Source organism: Vanellus vanellus, assembly GCF_965231255.1.
Source record: "Vanellus vanellus genome assembly, chromosome: 6".
NCBI classification, from domain to species: domain Eukaryota; kingdom Metazoa; phylum Chordata; class Aves; order Charadriiformes; family Charadriidae; genus Vanellus; species Vanellus vanellus.
Genome location: NC_138911.1, coordinates 4861478 through 4882289, shown reverse-complemented (window position 1 = coordinate 4882289; position 20812 = coordinate 4861478). Strand labels below are relative to the sequence as shown.

General features: G+C 42.8%; 1 protein-coding gene across 1 annotated transcript in view; it reads right to left on the bottom strand.

The window, feature by feature from the left end:
* Positions 1–2446: 2446 nt before the first annotated feature.
* SLC6A5 (solute carrier family 6 member 5) overlaps positions 2447–20812 on the bottom strand; it is a gene marked incomplete at both ends in the record, with an annotated part of 33827 nt that continues 15461 nt past the window's right edge. The window contains 6 exons of the mRNA XM_082484816.1: positions 2447–2602; positions 5028–5195; positions 9118–9218; positions 15261–15360; positions 16445–16576; positions 16865–16977. Of these exons, the coding sequence (XP_082340942.1) occupies positions 2447–2602; positions 5028–5195; positions 9118–9218; positions 15261–15360; positions 16445–16576; positions 16865–16977 (770 nt within the window). The remainder of the gene's footprint in view (positions 2603–5027; positions 5196–9117; positions 9219–15260; positions 15361–16444; positions 16577–16864; positions 16978–20812) is intronic.

Sequence of the window (20812 nt, the reverse complement as noted above, 5' to 3'; positions counted from 1 at the left end):
CTCTTTTCTACTTAAGGTAGACAGTAACTGACATCCTTACACCGAGGTAATTTTATTGCAATTAGTTAATCCTGGTTCCAATGCATGTCCTGAGACAAGTTAGTAAGTGAAAGGATTCAGAAAACTGTTAAGCGATTCGGGTGTGTTTTCTTTTTTTAAAAGAGGAACAAACCTTTTTTTTTTTTTTTTTTAAATCGCAATAGTAGTGAAAATAAAACTAGCCTGGACTCCAAAAATAAAACCAAGATGATGGGTAATATTGGTAAAATATTGGTAACCCCTGATGGCGCTTCGCTTGTCCTACGTGAGGATTAAAGGTCTCCAGCAGTGCCTAGAACTGGCAACACTAATTGCCCCGTGAAAGAGGAAGTTCAGCAAAATGATTAATATATTTAATATACATATATATATACACACACACACACAGAGAGAGAGAGAAAAGAAGTTAACGATTCGGTGGAAGTGTGACGTTAAGGTTTAGGTTTGGTTTTGTTTTCTTCGACGGGATGAAACAACACGGCTACTGATCTACAGACACACAGTAACTGAAGATTTACCTGAGACCCTGTAATATGAAGACAGACAGACAGACAGACAAAAGAACGGGATAGAAACAGTCCCCTGAAAGGAAAGAACGTTTACCGGCGACTGCAGCAGTGTGGGTGGGGAAGGAAAAAACAGGCTAATCTACTCTAAGCTCACCATCTCTACACTGATTGATAAGATATTTATAGGGACAGAAAACATCACTAGTACACACTACGTGAACACCGATCACTGTTAAAAAATATCATATATGTATGTATAGGATATAACAAGATAGTAAAGGTTACAGTTTTGCCAATTATCGAAGATATATTTTTCTCCCTCATTCTAGTGCATTTACAATAAATTGGGCTAATTTTCTACTCAGGTAAATAAATGTACTCTTAAAAAGCTCTATTTTTACTCTGCCCAAGAGGTAACAAAACTATTTAAGTCTAACATTCCTATCACCGCTTATATCTGATTTCTAAAATGTCATGATTTAGAATGTCCTATTGCTACGCGATGTTATAACGGTCATCATCTAAACTGTCCTCTCCCCCCAACCCTCGCATTTCGTATATCTAATGTTGCATCCGTATGGATGACTGCAGTGGTTAATCGCTGGGGTTTTTTGGTTTTTTATTTAATGAAAATGTTTTAAATGGAAAAAGAAAAAAAAAAACCTATGTACATTTCAGAGAGAATACTGCTTTGAAGAATTTACGTGCTATATATATAATATATAGACAAGCGGGGTTCTGCTATTTCCCCATCGGCTGAAAGAGAAGAATACATCTAAAGGTTATATAAAGAAGTTTATAGGAGAATGAACGGGGAGTCACAAAGTTGAACAGCACATCTAACTTCTAATAACTGTTGTCGGGTGGTAACTAGACTACACTTACCACTGTAAGAATACAAAGTTAGGCACAAATTATACGATGGCTTCTTGAGGAGATACTGTAAACAAAAGCAGAGAAACAAGGAAAACTGTGCTCAGAGTATTGGAGCGAAGTGACTAAAACCACAGTTGCACTTAGCGTGGGGGAAGGCTTCAGACACTTCTCATAACCGAGGCATTTTTAATTGAAATGACAGCAAATTATCAACAGAAACGTACGACAGTACTTTGAACAGTGATGTCCATACACCTCAGTCTCGCACCGTTCCCAAACCACTTCTAGACTTCTAGTCCCAGTCTCAAATGATTACCTCTTTAAATTTTGCTTTTTTCTGCTTGAAAAAGATCGAATGGATTGTTGTGTTTCTGTTCTGATCTCACATGTCGCTTCCTGGCGCGCTGTTTAAAGGGTCTCTGCTTGTTTAGACAACAAGTCCTCAAAGTTAGGATAATTCCTACTCATAAAAGAGTTGCGCAGACACAACGGGTCAAGGTTTGCTGTCAACGTAGGCAAAGCGACCTCGCTTATGGCGTGAGCCTTATGCTGGATTTATACCAGGACTACAGGACAACCCCTTTGCTCACTTCCATCCCACCCGAGGGCTGAACTTCCCTCGGATTACGCTGCTAACAAAATCCTTGTCCTAATTGTTGCTATCTGTTACAAGGAGGCTCGTGTGAAACGGATCAAATTCTGCACATAATTTCCTTAAGAGATTTTTTTTTTTCCATTGTGTTTTGTTTATTCCTACATCACCTGACCAAACCTGGTACGTCACCCGTTGCACAATACATTTTTCCTGTCTCACCGGGTGCAGAACACGGTATGGGCATCACCTGCACCTGGAAGTGGTCTAGCTAGGTCTTCCCTACGGCATGCAACAGTTAGTCCTACTTTCCTAAGCAACCACTTTCAGGCACTGCGAAAAAGAAGAAAAGGTGAGGAAACAAAACAGGGAAGAAAAAAAAAAAAATCAGAAACGGCTGACAATGTTATTGCCACCCAGGTAATAATTATTAGCATTGGGTCCCCAGCTCTATATCCTTCACTGGCAGTTTAAGTCCCAGGGAAGAGGTTCCCAGTGGATCGATCATATTCATGTAACGTTCCCCGCGGTGCTTGGCCAAAAAGGGACCCCAGTCGGGCTGTGGAGAGCACACCAACTTGAGTCGCTGCAAAGTGGGGGAGAGAAAAAGAGAGTCTCATTCGAAGTTACGGAGCAGAATTACAGTGCAGAAGAAATGAGGATGGGCTCATTTGAGATTATTGATGGTGGCCCTGCAATGCTCCGCTGCTCGGTGTTTGTTTTGCACAAAGTTTGCAAGATTAATAGAGGATAAAGTGCCCAGATTTTAATTATACGTTCTCCCCCGCGCCATATGAGGGGAGCACAGAACCACTGCTACAGATTGCGCAGCTCGCTTACTGAAGGACATGTGCACAATTACTTAGCCCAATGGTCTAAGCAGTGGGTAACTGCATTAAAATAATTGGATTTCTGTTTAGCATATTTCCCCAAAGTATACAAATGACCAAAAGGAAGTACATTGCTATGAATGAACAAAGATTTTCATTTTCAGATGACAAAAATGTTTCATTTCTATCTGCAGGAAAAAAAGAAAGAGAATGTTAACCTGGAAAACAACAAAAATCTTCTAATCTTTCCGCTGATTTCTTTATTGAACATATAATTTGATTGGCGCATTTACAGATAAAAAGGAAAGAAAACATATTTCTGATGACTTGAGAGGGAACAATTATATGTTTATTACCTAATAAAGTGAATCAGACCTCTATATCAGTTATTTTAATCTCTGCTTAATTACCAGTTTGCAACTCTTACCTCCCAAATCAACCATAATAATTTTATGCAGCAGACTCAGTATTGAGGAAATACCGAGCTACGTCTGCAAGAGCTTCAGCAAAAGCCCCTTCAAAACAGGTGCAACTTTTGGCTGTTTCTCTGGGTGCACCACTAGAGAGGGTGAGTAAGGAGAGCACCCTATTTTTGTGACAACGTATATACCAGTACCACACAGAGAAGATTTGAAGCAGAACAACTTGTCCCGATGAAAGAAAGTGAAGAGACAATAAACAAGCACGTTTAATTTCACATTAGCTCATTTCCAGTAGGAGCAGTTGTCTCCTGACCTACGCGCTCCAACGCGCTCTACACAAGGGCTGAGTGGCCCTTTAGACAAGTGGCCTCGTTGCCTGGTGCCAACGCACCAGGGGCGCTTGGATGCTCTCCCTAGGGTGTCCCACCACTTTAATATTAAACTCCTTTCACACTCCGTGTGAAGCAGAAAAGCATCGTCTTTTCCCTTAGGCATGTGTAGCGCGACATATTGAGAGACCAAAAGATTATTCTATTTTAGTACATTTTCTCTCCTTTTCATTTTTGAGGCGTATAACAGCCCCGACGGGTTTTGCAGGAGAGCTGAAGAGGGGAGGCGAGCGTCTGCTCCGCATCCCAAGGTGGGAGCAGCACAAGCAGCGTGCAGCGCGGAGAGGACAGAACCAAGAAAGCCTCAAAGGCCAAAAATGAGACCATTGAACTTCTTCAGACAACAAGGTGAACACAACGAAGGGATGAAATGCCGACAGGAGAAAGACATCGCTGTAGCGGGCCCTGCACGGAGCTAAGGAGCCAAAGGGATGGGAAGAGCCGGGGAGCGGCTCCACCGTGCCTGGAGGTATTTAAAAGACGAGTAGACCTGGTGCTGAGGAACATGGTTTAGTGGTGGACTTGGCAGTATTAGGTTAATGGTTGGACTTGGTGATCCTAAAGGTCCCTTGCAACCGAGCCAATGCTAGGTGGCAGCCTGGGTGGCAGGGAGGGCCAGGGAGCAGCGGGGGACTACCACGTTTCTGGAGCGGCAGGGGGAAGTGTCAGGAATCCGATTTGCAAAATAAAAAAGTGCGGCATAAAAATAAAGTGCCGCCCGGAATTTTTTTAAGCCCGGGTGTCAGAGAGGATCAGCGTAGCCAAGAAAAAACAGAGATGAAGACGGTGGGCGAAAAAACAAAAGATTGCCAGCTAAGTTTTATAACGAGTAGTTTGATCCGCAGCGCGTGAAGTCTTTTCACACGTCTCATTCCCGAACTTCATCAAGCGGCACAACCTCTTGGAGCGCATCCCGGATGACTCGGGTACCCGACCATCCCGCACGCCGCAAACAGGCGATTCCTGATTGACGCCTCCCGGCACCGAGCGCTGGGCTCGCTGCGACAGCTGATGCTTCCCACGGCTCCGCGCTGCTCTGGCGAAAAGGCCAACGGAGCCGGGAGAACAACTTTCTCTCGGTAACATCATACTGGGGCTCGGGAAATCTGTAACCCCTTCTAGTTCTCTCCCTTAACAATTTAGAAGCATTTTTTTGAGGAACGGGAAATGGAAAGTCTGCATTTTGACTCAACTGAGCACCTCTTCGCAACACAATAACTGGCTTACCAGAAAGTAATCTCAGCACTATTAGACATTCAATATAACAACAAAAAAAAAAATATCAATGTAAAATAAACCAAACAGTCTCCTGTGACTGTATTTTTAAGCAGAAAAAAAAAAAAAAAAAAAAAAAAAGGCAGAAGCGTTACCTCAATAAATTTGCCCGGGGCGAGATGCATTTTTATCACGAACATAACCGGGATCCAGATAACGGAGCAGGCCAGCATCAGCCACCCGAGCACCATGGACCAGCCCGGGTAGTGGTAAGCTCCGTAAGTCATCGGTTCCCATTGGTAAAAACTGAAGCAGAGAATAAACTGGAAACAAGGAAAGAAAACAAATAGGTTTGAAGCAGCAAAAGGAGCTCATTACGCAGCAAATGGTAGGTACCCACACGCCGAGCTGGTACGTATGGAATACAGATTAAAAGTACACACACCTAAGGCAGAGCGCTGCCACGAGCTGTAATAAACAGGTCAGGGTCTGAATCTAATGAGTTTCATGGAAATCTTGCAAAATCCCACAAAAATCACTGTGTTTACGCCAGGAGAACCGAGATGAGATTCTCGCCCCCAGAGTAACCTGCTTTATTACATGGTCTATTGGCAGTTTTACCTAATGTGATTATGCTAAGTTACTCCATTTCACTTACTGTACGAATAGCGATACAGCTGCTTACATTTGTGCATAATTCAGGAACTTTGGGGAAATGCCCGTGCGCGCAATAATTGCGCACAGAAGATTTATAGCAGTATAACTAGGCGAAGGCACGTATAAAAATGATCGGGTTTATTTCCAGAGATGTGGGGTAATTGAAAGTCTAATATTAGACTATCCAAATGAATCAAATATTAGCTTTGCAGAGGCAACAACAGAAAATAACGTATTTGCTTGGGTTCGCCTTGCCGGTTTCCATTCCATAAAAATTGAATTACGACTGATCAGTATCAATTTATTTCTCGCTGTCAGTTCACTAAATATTACATTCGGAGGGAACAACAACAGAAGACGCAAGTTTGAACTGACCTCCTTTGCTTTCCAAATTTGCTTCCCTTAAGAGACAAGGTAATTTCCTATTCCCTGGTTGTGATTAGCGGCAGCAGCTAAGAGTGCAAGGCTGATCAGTAAAGGGACCGAGCAATTTGCAGAAAAGCCTTACAATTCCCTTCAGAGGTGTAACAACGGGTCTAAGGCAGCATCTTGAAAACAGCCGTTGGAAGGAAAAAAAAAAAAAAAAAAAAAGAGATTAAAAAAAATGTGCACACGCCCTCATTTTTTAGCAAGGTCCTCCAGAGAAGAAAAAAAAAAAAAAAAAATGCAAAAAAATGCATTGCCATTTATGTTCTCTTAATACTAGAGATTAAACTGGGCTATGTCTTCAAACTTTTAAAAATGGATTTGCAACGATAGCTATATATCGTCATGGTCAAACAACAGTTGCCACTGGATAGGTAAGATGGATCTACCCGGTTTTCCTGCACAGCAACACTATACTTCAGCAAAGACAATCGGGAGAGGAAAATCTGTGCAGGAAAGTACCATATCTTCGTTTATGCCCATTGGAGAAATTGTTGTCATCACAGAAGGTTTCTTTTCCTCGCGACTCAGGATTTTGTTGAGCTCACCAAAACTCACTAGTCCCCTCACACATGCATTCCTGGCTGCAAAAACTAACCCTTTGTCAGTTTTCAGGGAAAAAAAAAAAAATTATTACCCCATTCCTGAATTAACAATACCAAAAAGAAGTTATTAACTTTATCCAGAGCCTTTCCTCCCCCCCAGAAATAGAAAGATTTCCCAATGTTTATGCCGCGCTAAAGAACAGCACCAATAGGAACCAGCACGTGAGCCAAAAAACAACTTCTCTGGAAGAAGAGATTGCAAAGGACGATAGAGTCACCGATTTGCTTCTTCAGCCCAGCCAGGTGACACGAGATTGTTTCCAAACGTGTCTCTTAGCAGGAATTCTAGTAACTTTTCTTATCTTGTACCTAAAAATCTACGAATACCTGCAGGAACTATTTAGCGCAGCTGCGAAATGATGAATTTTTAAACCCCTACGCAAATACTGATCATCTTGCCACACCAGTGGTCCAGGCCTGGGGACGTTCAGGCTGAAGTATGTGCTCTCAAACCATCACATACCGGTGAAAGACACCTCGGTGGGTTTATATCGACTTACCGGGCTGACGGCTTTCGAAGGGGCAAAAAGAATTATTCCATTCTTGTGCCAAAATACGATACGCACTCCAAGATTGTGGCTGTACTTAGGTTAAAACGTAAAGGGAACATTGAGCTAGGCAGTAACGGTAGCGATAGGGATTCTACTTGCACTCTCGGACTTGAAAAAAAGATGGGTGGCAACGGTAAAATTGAGAAAGTGCCACATTTTAGATTAAATGGAGATCCGGGTTTGATGTAAAGCGTTACTCCAGGTTTTAGGGTGGATATAAAAACAAAGGTTAGTTTATTTTTAAAAAAAAAAAAAAAAGATAGATAGATATATCTATATTTAAAAAAAAAAAAAAAAAGCCAAACCAACCAACCAACCAGAAAAACCCACAAAAACCAAACACCTCCCCACCCAAAAAAAACCCAAAACACACAAAAAACAAACAACCCCCACAAAAAAAAAAAAATTAAAAAAACAAAACAAAAAAAAAAAACACCCAACCAAACCCGCCCCCAACCTTCCTTTAAATTTGAATCCCTATTTATAACAGTTAAATTAAGCCCCTGCAGGAGAATGTCGCTCCCCCGCCCCCCCCCCCCCACCCGCTCTCCCCCTCCCCCCCGCCCGGGCGGGGCCGTGGCGCGCGCCGCCAGCCGCAGTGGCACAGCGCCCCCTGGCGGGGCCGGCGGGGACGCGCCGCGCTCGGCCGGGCGGGAGCTGACACAAACACCCCCCCCCCCCCCCCCCCCCCCTCCGGTGTCCGACCGCCGGGCTGGGCTGGGCACAACACTGCTCCCCTCCCGGGGGGGGCGGAAACAAAAGCTCTCTTTTTCTTTTCCTTTCCCCTTTTTCTCCTCTCCTCCTTTCCCCTTTTTCTCCTCTCCTCCTTTCCCCTTTTTCTCCTCTCCTCCTTTCCCCTTTTTCTCCTCTCCTCCTTTCCCCTTTTTCTCCTCTCCTCCTTTCCCCTTTTTCTCCTCTCCTCCTTTCCCCTTTTTCTCCTCTCCTCCTTTCCCCTTTTTCTCCTCTCCTCCTTTCCCCTTTTTCTCCTCTCCTCCTTTCCCCTTTTTCTCCTCTCCTCCTTTCCCCTTTTTCTCCTCTCCTCCTTTCCCCTTTTTCTCCTCTCCTCCTTTCCCCTTTTTCTCCTCTCCTCCTTTCCCCTTTTTCTCCTCTCCTCCTTTCCCCTTTTTCTCCTCTCCTCCTTTCCCCTTTTTCTCCTCTCCTCCTTTCCCCTTTTTCTCCTCTCCTCCTTTCCCCTTTTTCTCCTCTCCTCCTTTCCCCTTTTTCTCCTCTCCTCCTTTCCCCTTTTTCTCCTCTCCTCCTTTCCCCTTTTTCTCCTCTCCTCCTTTTCCCTTTTCTCCTCTCCTCCTTTCCCCTTTTTCTCCTCTCCGCCTTTCCCCTTTTCTCCTCTCCGCCTTTCCCCTTTTCCCCTTCCTTCATTCCCTTTATATTTTCTCTTTTGCCCCCCCTTTTTTTTTTCCTTTTTTTTTTTCCCTTCCCCCCCCTTTTTTTTTTTTTTTTTAGAGAAACTAAAGGAATTTATAGTTGTTATCCAGAACATAACTATGTTGACCTCTGCAAAAAATACCTCCACCTTTGCAGCTAACGCTTTGGCACTCAGATTTCCACATCAGCCTTTCCAAAGCACGTCCCTCAGATTGGTTTACGACTCAATATAATGGTTTTCCCCTAGCTCAACCTGAGAAAGGACAGGAGCATCATATAATTTCCTCTCCCTCTGTATGTGTATACATACATAAGTATATATCGCACACATACACATATATACAATCATGAAAAATGCTGGTACGCAACGGTATGCCATACCAGCACTTCGCACAGGCAGGGGAAGGCTACCACAGAAGCACTGGGAGACTCACCATCCCCTCTCTGCCAAAAATACCGTTACTTACGCTCTTACTACTACATACGCATGCAAGAACATGTGTGCGCATGTGTCTGGGTATCTGCGTCCAAGATTTAATTGCTACCGTTCAGAAACATCACGACTGATGAAGAAACGACAACGGAACTCTTTGGAGAAGACATTAAAAAATTTTTTTGCTTACTGTTAAAATAGTCGGGGTCACAAATGCCCAACAGACTCTCCAGAATTTACTTGGCTGGAATCCAATCATCATTTCTATATCTTCGCAAAATCTCTGCAACCCTGTAAACAGCGAATGCAAATGCAATTAGGTGTGAAAGGAACCAGCTGCAGTTCGCAACATAGCTCTTGTGATCTCCCCTGTGCCTAATTACAAAAACAAACTCTGACTTGCTGGTTGAAAACTTCAATGGATGGTCTAACCACACAGTGAAAAATGAGACTAATATGGTGGGAACCATTCTAATAAAATATTTACTTCCTAAAGATTAAAGCAAAATTGAGCTTTTACATAAAGATTAAGTGTTCGGTATGTTTCGGGTTAAAGCATTAACAGCGCGCACTTGTTGGCTGCAACTATGCGTACACTTGTTATAGCTTGTTGTAGCCTACATATACGCTTGTTAGGTGTACCTTGACAGGACGAGGGGGAATGGCTTCAAACTGGCAGAGGGGGAGATTTAGATTAGATATCAGGAAGAAATTTTTCACTCTGAGGGCGGTGAGGCACTGGTTGCCCCGAGAAGCTGTGGCTGCCCCATCCCTGGAGGTGTTCAAGGCCGGGTTGGACGGGGCTTGGGGCAACCTGGGCTGGTGGGAGGTGTCCCTGCCCAGGGCAGGGGGGTGGAACTGGATGAGCTTCAAGGTCCCTTCCAACCTAAACCATTCCATGATTCTACATTTCACTGTGAAGATGAACCATATTAATATCTGTAGATCTGTTTCAGCATAGACAATATCAGAGCTTCTCCATAGCTGCTACGTGACTGGGGTACGACTGCATCACTTCGCATCGACGCTGCTGATGGCCTGTTATTTCTCATTTGATACGTAAGCAATACTCAGAATTATTAGAGAGCACCTGTAAACATTTTACATTATACTCAATGTTGTTTGAACAAACAGATCGACTGACGAGTTGATTCTTCAGATTATCGTATTGATTACATCTATAAAACTACTTGAGTTAATAAAACAGGCCAGATTGGAAAATGGTGTTTCAGCCGTCTCCGCAGCCGCCTCGCTGGCCACGGCTTGTGGCTGGAAGGTTGTGCTGGCCCACCGGCGGCTACTGCCTGCCTGGGAAAAGCTCGTCTGCTTTTCTGCCTTGTTCTGCCGCGCTGGTGAGGTAAATGACCCCTACTCAGCAGAGCCGTTAGTAATTTATCCCAAAGTAATAAAACCAAAATTGAAATGTGTTCCAGCTTTTCTGATGATGAGAAGAAGAGGGAGGGCTGGGGTCCGAGGCTGAGCTCCGCCATCACACAAACATCTCCAATTTGGGCCAATTTGGCATTTATTTTATCTAATAAAGCAGGCGATCCTCTCTGCCATTTAAATTTTACAAAGCCTTATTCTACAGCGTTTAGTCTAATTTCTATGACGTGGGGACAGGAGTGGAGCTCAAATATTGGCGAGAAGTCATTAAGGAAGGGAGGAAACACTTGCAACAAAAGTAATACACTGCTTTATGTTCTTATTGCCCTCGTAGCCAGGCACTGCGGCTGCTGAATGGAAGAAGGGATAATCCCCAGGCTTGATCCACCTCATTTTGAAGCCTTCCTGTTGATGTCAAGGAGAACTAAATCTATCCACCAGGCTCTTCCCAGAATTAAGGGGGTAAAAAACAGCAATGGCTCAATATCTGGCGTCTTCCGGCGCACCTCCAGGGAAGCGGCAGGGCTGGACGCTGCCAGGGCAGCCCTAACGCCCGGCTCAGAGGGCGAGCACAGAGTAAGCCAGTTCAGGCAGACAGCGTGTCAGAGGAAAGCTAAAAAAAGGTGTTACAATAAGAAATAGAGGAGAAATTAAACGAGAAGATGAAACTGCAAAAACTGCGCTGGTGATGGGGTGGGATGACTACAGCCCGCAGGGGATGTAAGCTTGGAAAGCTAACCCAAGGGCACCCAGATGTCACTTTTTTTTCCCCTGTAACTCTAATCTCTCTCTCTTTTTCTCTTTTCCGCACCAAATGCTCTTCTTCAGAAAGCCTCTTATCTTCTCTGGAAAATACATGTAATTTTGACGACCCACAGAATCACCGTACTTCAGCATCCCTCGGACTCATCACGTGCTTCTCCAGTTTGTAATAGAGCTTTTCTGCCTGGACCGACCGTAACTCCAACGGCTCTCTGCGTTACGGACCCCAAAGGAGACCTTAGCGGCAACGCGAATCATTTTCTGTGTTTTATTTACCTGCTTATTACAGTTCAGCGCGCTACCTGGGAGATGCTCACACAGATGCTCACACACATCGCTGCGGTGCGAAAAAAACTAGTTTTAAACTAATTGCAGCAGCACAAGGTATGGGCTGAAGAGTCCTTCCACAAAGTTTAAAGCTCACCCAAGTGTCCCTACTTCAGCCACACTTGCTGCTGCAAAGGAGGTTTACCTAATGGGATAGTTACCAGGTGCTTCCGCCTCCACAATTCACGCGCAAATCTGCACAGATTTGTTTGAAACTCCGATTAAAAAATGTAGTTCCTTCTTGGAATAGTCAGTAGATATTCATGGCTTCAGGCACTTTTAAATATTAGCAATTCAGGAGTCAAACGCATGTAAACAGATAGAGGGATTACACAATATTCATCTATTTTCCGGTGAAAGACTGAAAATAGGTTCATCAAGTTCCACAGAAAGCCGCAAAGGATGCTTAACAGAAAGCCGATTAAATCTCAGTATATCTGGTCTCCCTCTTAGATCACTCAGGCCTGCTGAATAACTTCGGGAAATAAACAATACATGATATTCCATGTCTCAATTTCCACTCTCTAAAGTCGGATGGTGTATTCCTAAGTGCTGCAGACAGAAAATCCATTAAACAGGAGAATGCAAACCGAGGCAGACAGCTACTTCAATATTCTGCTGCGGATAAAACGCTCAAAATTACTAACACTTTCTACAAATAGACCAAAGCAGTTACCTCTCGCTCTGACACCGAACCTTCCCAACAACAGACTGTCAAAAAAACAGATCTAGAAGGAGCGCGAGTAAAGTTAAGGTCATACATTTTCAGTTTCCAACAGCGTTTCGCTGGAGCACAAGGATCTTTGTATTTAGCTTCACGTAACGAAATGCAACAGTGGGAATTATGCTGATGATCAAATTAATACCCGCAGCTCTAAGCTATTCTTTACCAGTCACACATCATAATATAAACATCTGGAGAATAAACATCTATGCCAGCATGTGAAACCAAAAAAAAAACCAAACAGCGTTTGACTGGATTATGTAGCACTGACTCTGCTGAAAAATAAATGATTGCAAGGAAATAACCAAGTGTGCCTCTTTTTAATTTAAAAATCTCAACGAGCTCAGCAAGCAGAACATGTAACAAGAACTAAAGACAGATTTATTTCATCATAAAAGCACCTGCCACTATTGTGCCAACCTGCTTGCTATGAAGAGTACCAGTATACAGAGAAAGGTGTCAGCGGAGTGTAAAACGGCAATTGTCAGAGCTTGAAAATATATTATGCCAATTTTAAGCGCTGCTTGAAGGAATATAACAAGAGCAGCAGCTTCGCTTGTATTTACAACACGCAAATCACAAATATACAAGCTGTATTCCTATGAACACTCCTTAGAAAAGTAGCTTTAACGCAGCAGAAGTAGCTATGATAGATTAGCCAAGCGGGTAATGATTGTAAAGTACATCTTTCCTTCTTTGTGTAAAAGGCTGGAAGCTCTTTAGTCTAGCAAAAGGTTAATTCGAGGGAATAATCTTTGAAACAGTTCATATCAAAGGCTTTACTAACATCTGTTGATCAACAATCAGCTGGTACAGAAAGCGTGGAAAGAATGATTTGCAATTTGTCAGATCTTTTCAAGTCTGATTACATTAAAGTAATACGTAACTAAAAAAAATTCTCCTCTATTCAAGTCTATAATCTATAATCTGCGGTACTATAATTATTTCTGTATTATTTTATGTTTTTCATAAAAGTCAGTGTTTTAAGGCATACTGAATTTGTTGGGCAAAGCAGGCAGAGCAATTTTGCTTACAAGCCTAATAAACTGCTGTTCCACAAAGGCAGGTTTGTAGTGCTTCTGCCACACAGTGTTCAGAGGAGGAACACACCTGGCGTTCGCTCCGTATTTACCTTCATCCTTATTTAAAAACACACAGAACAAAGAAATTCTACGGATTTATGTAGTTCGGGGGTTACTTAAAAATATATTCTCAGTGAGGAATTTTTATCTTGCACGCTGATGGCAATGGTTTCAGAGGGTGCAATCTATTTGGCACAGACCAGGTGATGGTGTAGGTACTGCTGACCAGGCAGAGTGACAACATCTAGTGCCCAGCGATGTTCAGGCGTGCTCTCAGCAAACAGAGGAAGAGGTAGAAGAGATGCGAGAAAAAACAAAACAATAAATCTTTATACTCTTCTTGAGCATTCCGACTCACCATCTCTTATGGAATTGTACTGATTTTAGGAAAGCTGGGAAATTGGTCGGTACGATAACCAGATGCTAACGTCCCAGATGACATGTGTTTCCACAGGAACAGGTAAATGCTAAACCTGGTGGTAACTGGGGGGAGGGAATGGGCAAATCTTGCACATCCTCATGGAAAGTGCAGCACAGAGCAAAGGCAAGACTCGCCAGCACTGATTTTTCTAAACCAGGAGTTCTGCTAAATAACCCCCCAAATCTGTCTCTAGACTTCACTTCAGGAGATATCTCAAAGCATTACACTCAGGTCTTTTGAGAAGACTGGTTGAATGTAAACCTGATGGCAGTTACCAATATCCCTTCATTCACAGAGATGACACTTCTAAACCTACTCTAAGTAAAATACTTGCATTTCACAGACATAAAAATCAACAAGCATTTTGATTGACCAAAATATGATTGGTCTAAATCAACTTTGCTCTTGGCATTTTGACTTTTTGCATTGTATTCTGTAACTTTTCCTGACTAGGTCCTACCTGACTTAGCTTACAGCCACTCAGGCCTGCTCACTGGATCAGACGTCAGTGGAAACAAAATACGTTTCTGTATTTCCATGAAATTAGAGAAAACCAGGACGGCCTGATTCCCTGTTCTTTCTGTAACAGTCATTTCTCAAGCAAGAGCAACAAATCCTACATTTTGAATTACGCACGGTTTTTTTAGTGCATTTATATTACAGAATGGACCCCCCACTGTAGGTAGGCCTAAGTATCCAGTGCACAGGACTAGGGCCTAAAGTCACACTGCTATATTTGTACCTTCAACAAAATATCTGGGATTGAAAATATACAATTCATTCCTGTCCACAGCAACAGCAGAAACAGCCTTATCTCTCTCATCTTTAACACTGAGATTCAGATCTTCCTTTGCTTTTGAAGACAAGCCTTAAGTGGCATCACCACACTCCAGACATAAATTCATCATCTGTTGTGCAGGGAGATCTTCACATTTCCTACTACAACCGTCTGAGATCACACATTTCCAAGAATCAATCTCCGAAAAGTACTGGACTATTTTGGGAGCAAATCGCCAGCTGGTGTCAACTGACGGAGCTACAGGAGCATCATGGTAATTGCACTGCTTTATATTTGCTGAGGATCTTCCTCATAATTTAATGTACATCAACACAGATCGATATAACTGGTGTCACCACTGTGCATAATTAATCACTCTGAGTAGCTGCATAGTCTTGATTCTGTGTTACGGACAGATGGGCTAAAGGCAAGGCTGGATGTGTTCATGGAAAATAAATCCTTCAAAAGTTGTTAAATGCAAAGATACCACCTCCGGCACAGGAAGTCTCTGAGCCTAAAACTGTCAGAATGTGAAAAAGCCCCTGGAGAAGCATCACTAAATGCTTGGTCTATTCTTATACTGGTGTCTAAGCACTGGCTTTAAGCTACTGGTGGAAAAGGACGTTACACTGTATGACAATCTTTTGAAGACATGTATTTGAAGGAATCCTATGGTAATGAAGTCCCATTACGCTTCCATTCAAAATAAGGAAATCATGAGGCTTTGTATTAAAAAATAAAATAAAATTAAAGTATTACTCGTTTCCTTAAGAATTTCACATTACTGGCTACTTTACTATATGCTAAAATGTGACTTTGACATAGTCTGTCCAAGATTGGTATTTTTTCTCACCGTATATATAGGAAACTCCAACAAGCTCGAAGATGGCAATGATGACAAGAGAATAAGAAGCCGCGTAAGTGTCCACAAGCTGTAACATATACATTCCACCCTAAAGAAAAAAGGATAAAAGAGCTATTAGTTGTGATATGTAACTGGTGTCTCTCTCCATACGTGTCACCACTCCAACTGGCGCTAAGGCAGGCAAAAATGGACAGGAGCAGGACCAGGACCCAGGACGCTCTATCACAGTAAGCAGCCACACATTGACCAGTGGACAGGCTCACGCCACACTATAGTTTGTCCATTGCGGCTGAACGAATATCAAATCCAACAAGAAAAAAAAGCAGAAGCCACACCTGCGTCTGGTAGCTAACACACCTTGGGAAGACACTGGTTTCAGTCCTTTCGTACTAAGGACTGAACTGCAACGAGACCGTCCACCGGCAGTGTCTCTAACCACTTAATATTATGGCAAAAGCAAAATCACCATTGAAACCAGGAATACTGTAATGGTGAGTCCAGTTCATCTCTTTGGAAAGGACACAATGTCCTATCTTCAGGGCAGAGGTTAAGCAGCATAATTCAAGTGAAGGAAGGACTGAATCCATCCCGGGCTTTGGAACAGCAAAGTTGGGCTGATTGGTGATGAGACGAGGGGAAAACATGGATAAAATAGTAAAATAGGTTTTGTGCACCTCCTCTTGCAATTGCTGAGACTTTATAATGCTGGAGGAATTGGTAGACAAAAGACATCGAAGACTGTCGTAGGTAGATGAGAATTTCGTTATTTGCCAAGACTGTCAGTATATATCTAATCTGGGAGGGAAGGCACCCAAAATTGCTGTGCATGTTTATACGACATACAAACTCTGTCAGTGTCCCGTCCCGCCCACTTAGTGAATACCTAACTTATGCGATGGCTTTAGAGATGTTTGGCTAGGGATAAATTTTAAAAGTCCGATTCTCAGAAAAGATTTGAACAAAGTCTTTTCACTAAATCTCAGCCAGAACATCCACTTAAAAAAAAAAAAAAAAAAAAGAAGAACAAAAAAAAAATAAGGCTTCCAGACTCACCCGGTGTCTTTGCGCACGCAGCAGAATTCAGCTTAACCTTTTGCAACTTGCACAGGAGGAGAACGGCCACCAGAGGGGGATTGGGGACAGACAGTGATACTCAAGGACAATATTATTACCTGAGTGATCATAGGAAATCCCATGATGAAAAAGGAGATGCAGCACCCAAGAGTGAACAGTGCCTTGTGCGTACGTAAGTATTTGGGGAACTCATCTGAAACAGAGGTCACTATGGTCTCGATAGTGGCAAACTGAAAGACAAAAATAGGAGGATTTATTTCAGTGAACACAATGTACGCAACATGGTCCAGCTGGATATAATGGAATATAAGAGAGTATTTTGAATCCTAGGTGTTAAATGCTCAGGCACAAATGCCAAAGCTTCACCCAAATTATTTCACCATCGATGGCCTTACTTCATTCCTCTTTTTGGAAAGCGGTTCACTGACCACACGGAAAATAGCGATTAATCTCGCGGTCCTCCAAACAAATAAACAGGAAAAGCAAGAGGCAAAGAACGGGAAACAAAAGCAGTTTACCATAGTGTCCAATCCAAGCGTCAGAAGCATCAAAAAGAATATTATAGCCCAGAAGGGAGAGAGGGGAAGCCTAGTTAAGGCTTCTGGGTAAACCACGAAAGCAATTCCAGGACCTAAAAGCAAGAAAAAGGAAGGCTGTGATATGCTGCATCGTGTTAAAATTGTTGGCTGAATGGAAAAGAGGGAGAGATGAAGAGTTATGTTTCAAAGTCTAATACAATATTCTTTTCCCCGATAAAAGTAAAAAAGATCCAATTCAGTCTCTCCTATTCACAGGAAGATTCAACCACTGCAGAATTTAGCCTCACGTGATTAATTTCTATTTTGGCTCTCAGTTTGAAAACTCTCATACACTCCTAGTTTCCAAGCTGCAGAATACATATTTAACCAGTATATTAATATACTGATCCAAATATGAAAAATAGACAAAAACCATGTACTGCAGCTATGTTTCATTCTTGCTCTGTGATCAAATTCCTGCCACTGTCGTGCCAAGGAGCAACCCAACCTCAGAGCAACCTAGCAACCACCCACACCTCAGCACTACAAGCACGAGCGGAAAAGTAAATGCTCTTCTTTAACTCCTCAGCACACAGTCAACTGAGAAGGAGAGAACATAACAGAGGCACAAAGCTGATATCAGACACAAGGTAAGAACTACCGTGAATCTCAAAAAAATCCGTAAGAGATTCTCAAATAATGCACCGCAGAAAAAAAAAAAAAAAAAAAAAAAAAAAAGAGAGAAAGATGAGGGGTCTTTTAGAGCCTTAACCAGGAATTTTCCTTTCTCTGTTGGTTTGGTAACTTGGGCTATAATTTTTTATTGACTGTCAAGAAAAATTATTTCCGCAAGTACGTTTAGATTCGCCTGGCAGAAAAGGCTGAAGGAATGTGGCGGTAGCATTACAGTAGGTGGCACTTCATCTCTATTTATCCCAGCTAAAGGAATGCCCACTTCAAACACTCTGAAGGATGTTTCCTGTCAGGTGAGAGAGAAATGAGAGCCAAGCTGTGCTGATGCCACCACCCGTGCCACGAGAAGGGGCTCCAAACTCACTCTGTCCTGGCCCATTTCTAATCTAGGTTATTGCACCCCATTTCCTACAGCTCCCCGCGCTGTTTCTGGTCAAGAGAGAACTGTTGCTGTCTCACGTATTGAGAAAAACACAGTTTCAGCAGCACGTGAAATAATCTCCGCAGGCAACTTGTGCGGTGTTTGGAGTTCCTTCTGAACAAAAGACAAATATGAAAGTTAACAACAGGGTAAAAAAACAAAAAAAAACAAAAAAAAACCCCACACACAACACTGCATGTGACTCAGTAAGTGTTGCTGCCTTTAAAATGTGCTGCAAAAACACGGCTTTTTGGAATAGGAAGGTGCAAGTAGAACTACTACGTATTCATGAAGACACGCTTTAATTTCTCGATTAAAGGTTTCTTCTTGACTATTAGAGATAAGAGCTCTGTTTGCACTAGCTTCCTACACATAGAAGTTTAATTAAAGTGTTGGAATAATGAGTTCCTATTAATCACATTTTTAGGCAAAACTTAATTATGAAAATTATGAAAGTGCACATCTCTCCTTCTTGGACCTTCATAACTCTCCACGGTGTCACATGCCAGGCAGCATCCAGGCACGGGTGAACAGTCCCAGGGAGGCTGTGTCCCACCCACCCCATCTTTGCAGATTTAGGGGGATATGAACTCTTTCTAAAGGGCTATTAAAGCCAGGAAAACTCCAACGGTTTCATGCGTGTTGAAACAAAAAAAAAGTCAAATGACTTTGAACTTTCATTTTACTACAATTTTTCAACTGCAGTATGTTCTTAATCAAACTGAAAGAGCAGAATGAAAATAGATTTTCCTGTCTTTCCCTCTATGAAAAGCGTTTTATTTGTTCATAGGGTACATGCATTTTTCCTGAAAGGAAGATTCTAAATGAAAACAAGAAAACCACCCTATGTATTTCAGATTAATATTTTAGGAGGAAAAAAAGAAAAAAAAAAAATCCCTTCCACTTTCCATTACCAATTTCATTCAAGGTTTTAAAAACCTGAAGGGAGATCATCATCATTTTTGCTGTTGTCTCCTTCGCTGCAAAAAGAAATATAACTTTAGAATAAAAAAAAAAAAAAAGTAGGCAGGCACAAGGGCAGCCTCTTTTCCCCACTTGCTGAGTCTGCTTTTTAATTCTGCTAATTCAGTGTGCTAACTCAGTCTTCACTCTCTTCTTACTGCACTGTTGTCTTCTTGTATGGGACTAAATTTTGTTTCCCCTATCACAGAGAGCAGTGAAGCCTAACCCTGGTGAAATATTTTGAAATGGCCTAAATGGGCTCCTGCAAATGCCCTGACAGCCCTACAACAAGATTGTCTCGTGACAGCTTTTCTCACATCCCCTTGAACAGCTGTTGAAACAGCCGGGCACGGAGAGCTCCAGCCTGTGACGCGTCGCTCACTCAAAGACCACCAACAAGCACTCAACAGAAAAGGGGTTGCCATCCCCTGTGCTCAATATTGTGCCATCTCCAGGCAGAGGAACCAGCTGGAACCAAGCGTTTCCTCCGCCATCGCTAACAGCTATGTCTCTCCACCCCCTCTCTCTCCATCCCTTCAGAGCTTCCACCACAGCTTCACTCAGGCACGGCTTCTTTGAGTAGGGTTTGAATCCAACTCCTTCAATAGTTTCTGTAACCGCAGTGAAATTTAGATCTTGGGGTCGGGTTTGTTTCAATTTTTTTTGTCATTTGTTTCAGGATGGAGGTAAAATAGAAAGACTGATAGAACTACTACTCCTAAAGCACCTGCCCTCATACAGAGGTTTTCAAACATAAAGGTCTAATCCAGCCAGAAAATGGGGATGGCAATGAAACTCTTCTGTTCTCACGTGGTTGACTGGCAGACCAAAAAGAAGATAGGAGACACTGCAGACTGCATTGACATTACATTAGCTGGCAAGTGCAGTATCCCCTACTACTTGACAGGGACTAAGGCACAGACCTGTTGGAGAGGGTCCAGAGAGAGCCACAAAAATGATCAGAGGGCTGGAGCACCTCTCCTATGCGGACAGGCTGAGATAGTTGGGGTTGTTCAGCCTGAAGAAGAGAAGGCTCCGGGGACACCTCATTGTGGCCTTCCAGTATCTAGATGGGGCTTATAAGAAAGACGGGGACAGACTTGTTAGCAGGGGCTGTTGCGATAGGACAAGGTGTAATGGTTTTAAACTAAGAGAGGGAAGATTCGGACCAGATAGAAGGAAGAAATTTTTTACGTTAAGGGTGGTGAAGCACTGGGACAAGTTGCCCAGAGAGGTGGTAAATGCCCCATCCCTGGAAGTGTTCAAGGTCAGGTTGGACGGGGCTCTGAGCAACCTGATCTAGTTGAAGATGTCCCTGATCATTGCAGGGGGGGTTGGACTAGATGACCTTTAAAGGTTCCTTCCAACCCAGACCATTCTATGATTCTACTTGCTATCAAGAAACAGTTTGCTAACTGACCATCCAATGAAGTTCTCTCAGATGCTCTTGCTGAATCCGCAGCCTGATTAGCAGCCCATCCCACCACGGGTCAACTGGTGCAAGCCCCAGACTAACTCCCGGTGGCTGAACTGCAGCTCACAAGCTTCCCCTCACCTCAACATCTGGGCTGCCATGTACAATCTGAAGAAGGTGTAGAAATTGCACGTGACCCGGCACCTTTATTTGCATCTCTGAGGTCAGCAGTATTGCAAAGTCTGTGGGATTATCCATGTTTCAGTTTACAGAGAAAGAATAAGCAAAAGGAAACTAAGAGCCCATTTTTTGTTCCGTAACCAGCAGCAACGTCTTGTTGCCTCTGTTGTTCTCCTCCTTTCACCTTTAGTAGCTGGTTTCTAATATACAATTAGAAATATTAGCGTTCTGAGAAACGTACTTTTCAAAAAAAAAAAAAATAAAAAAATAAAGAATG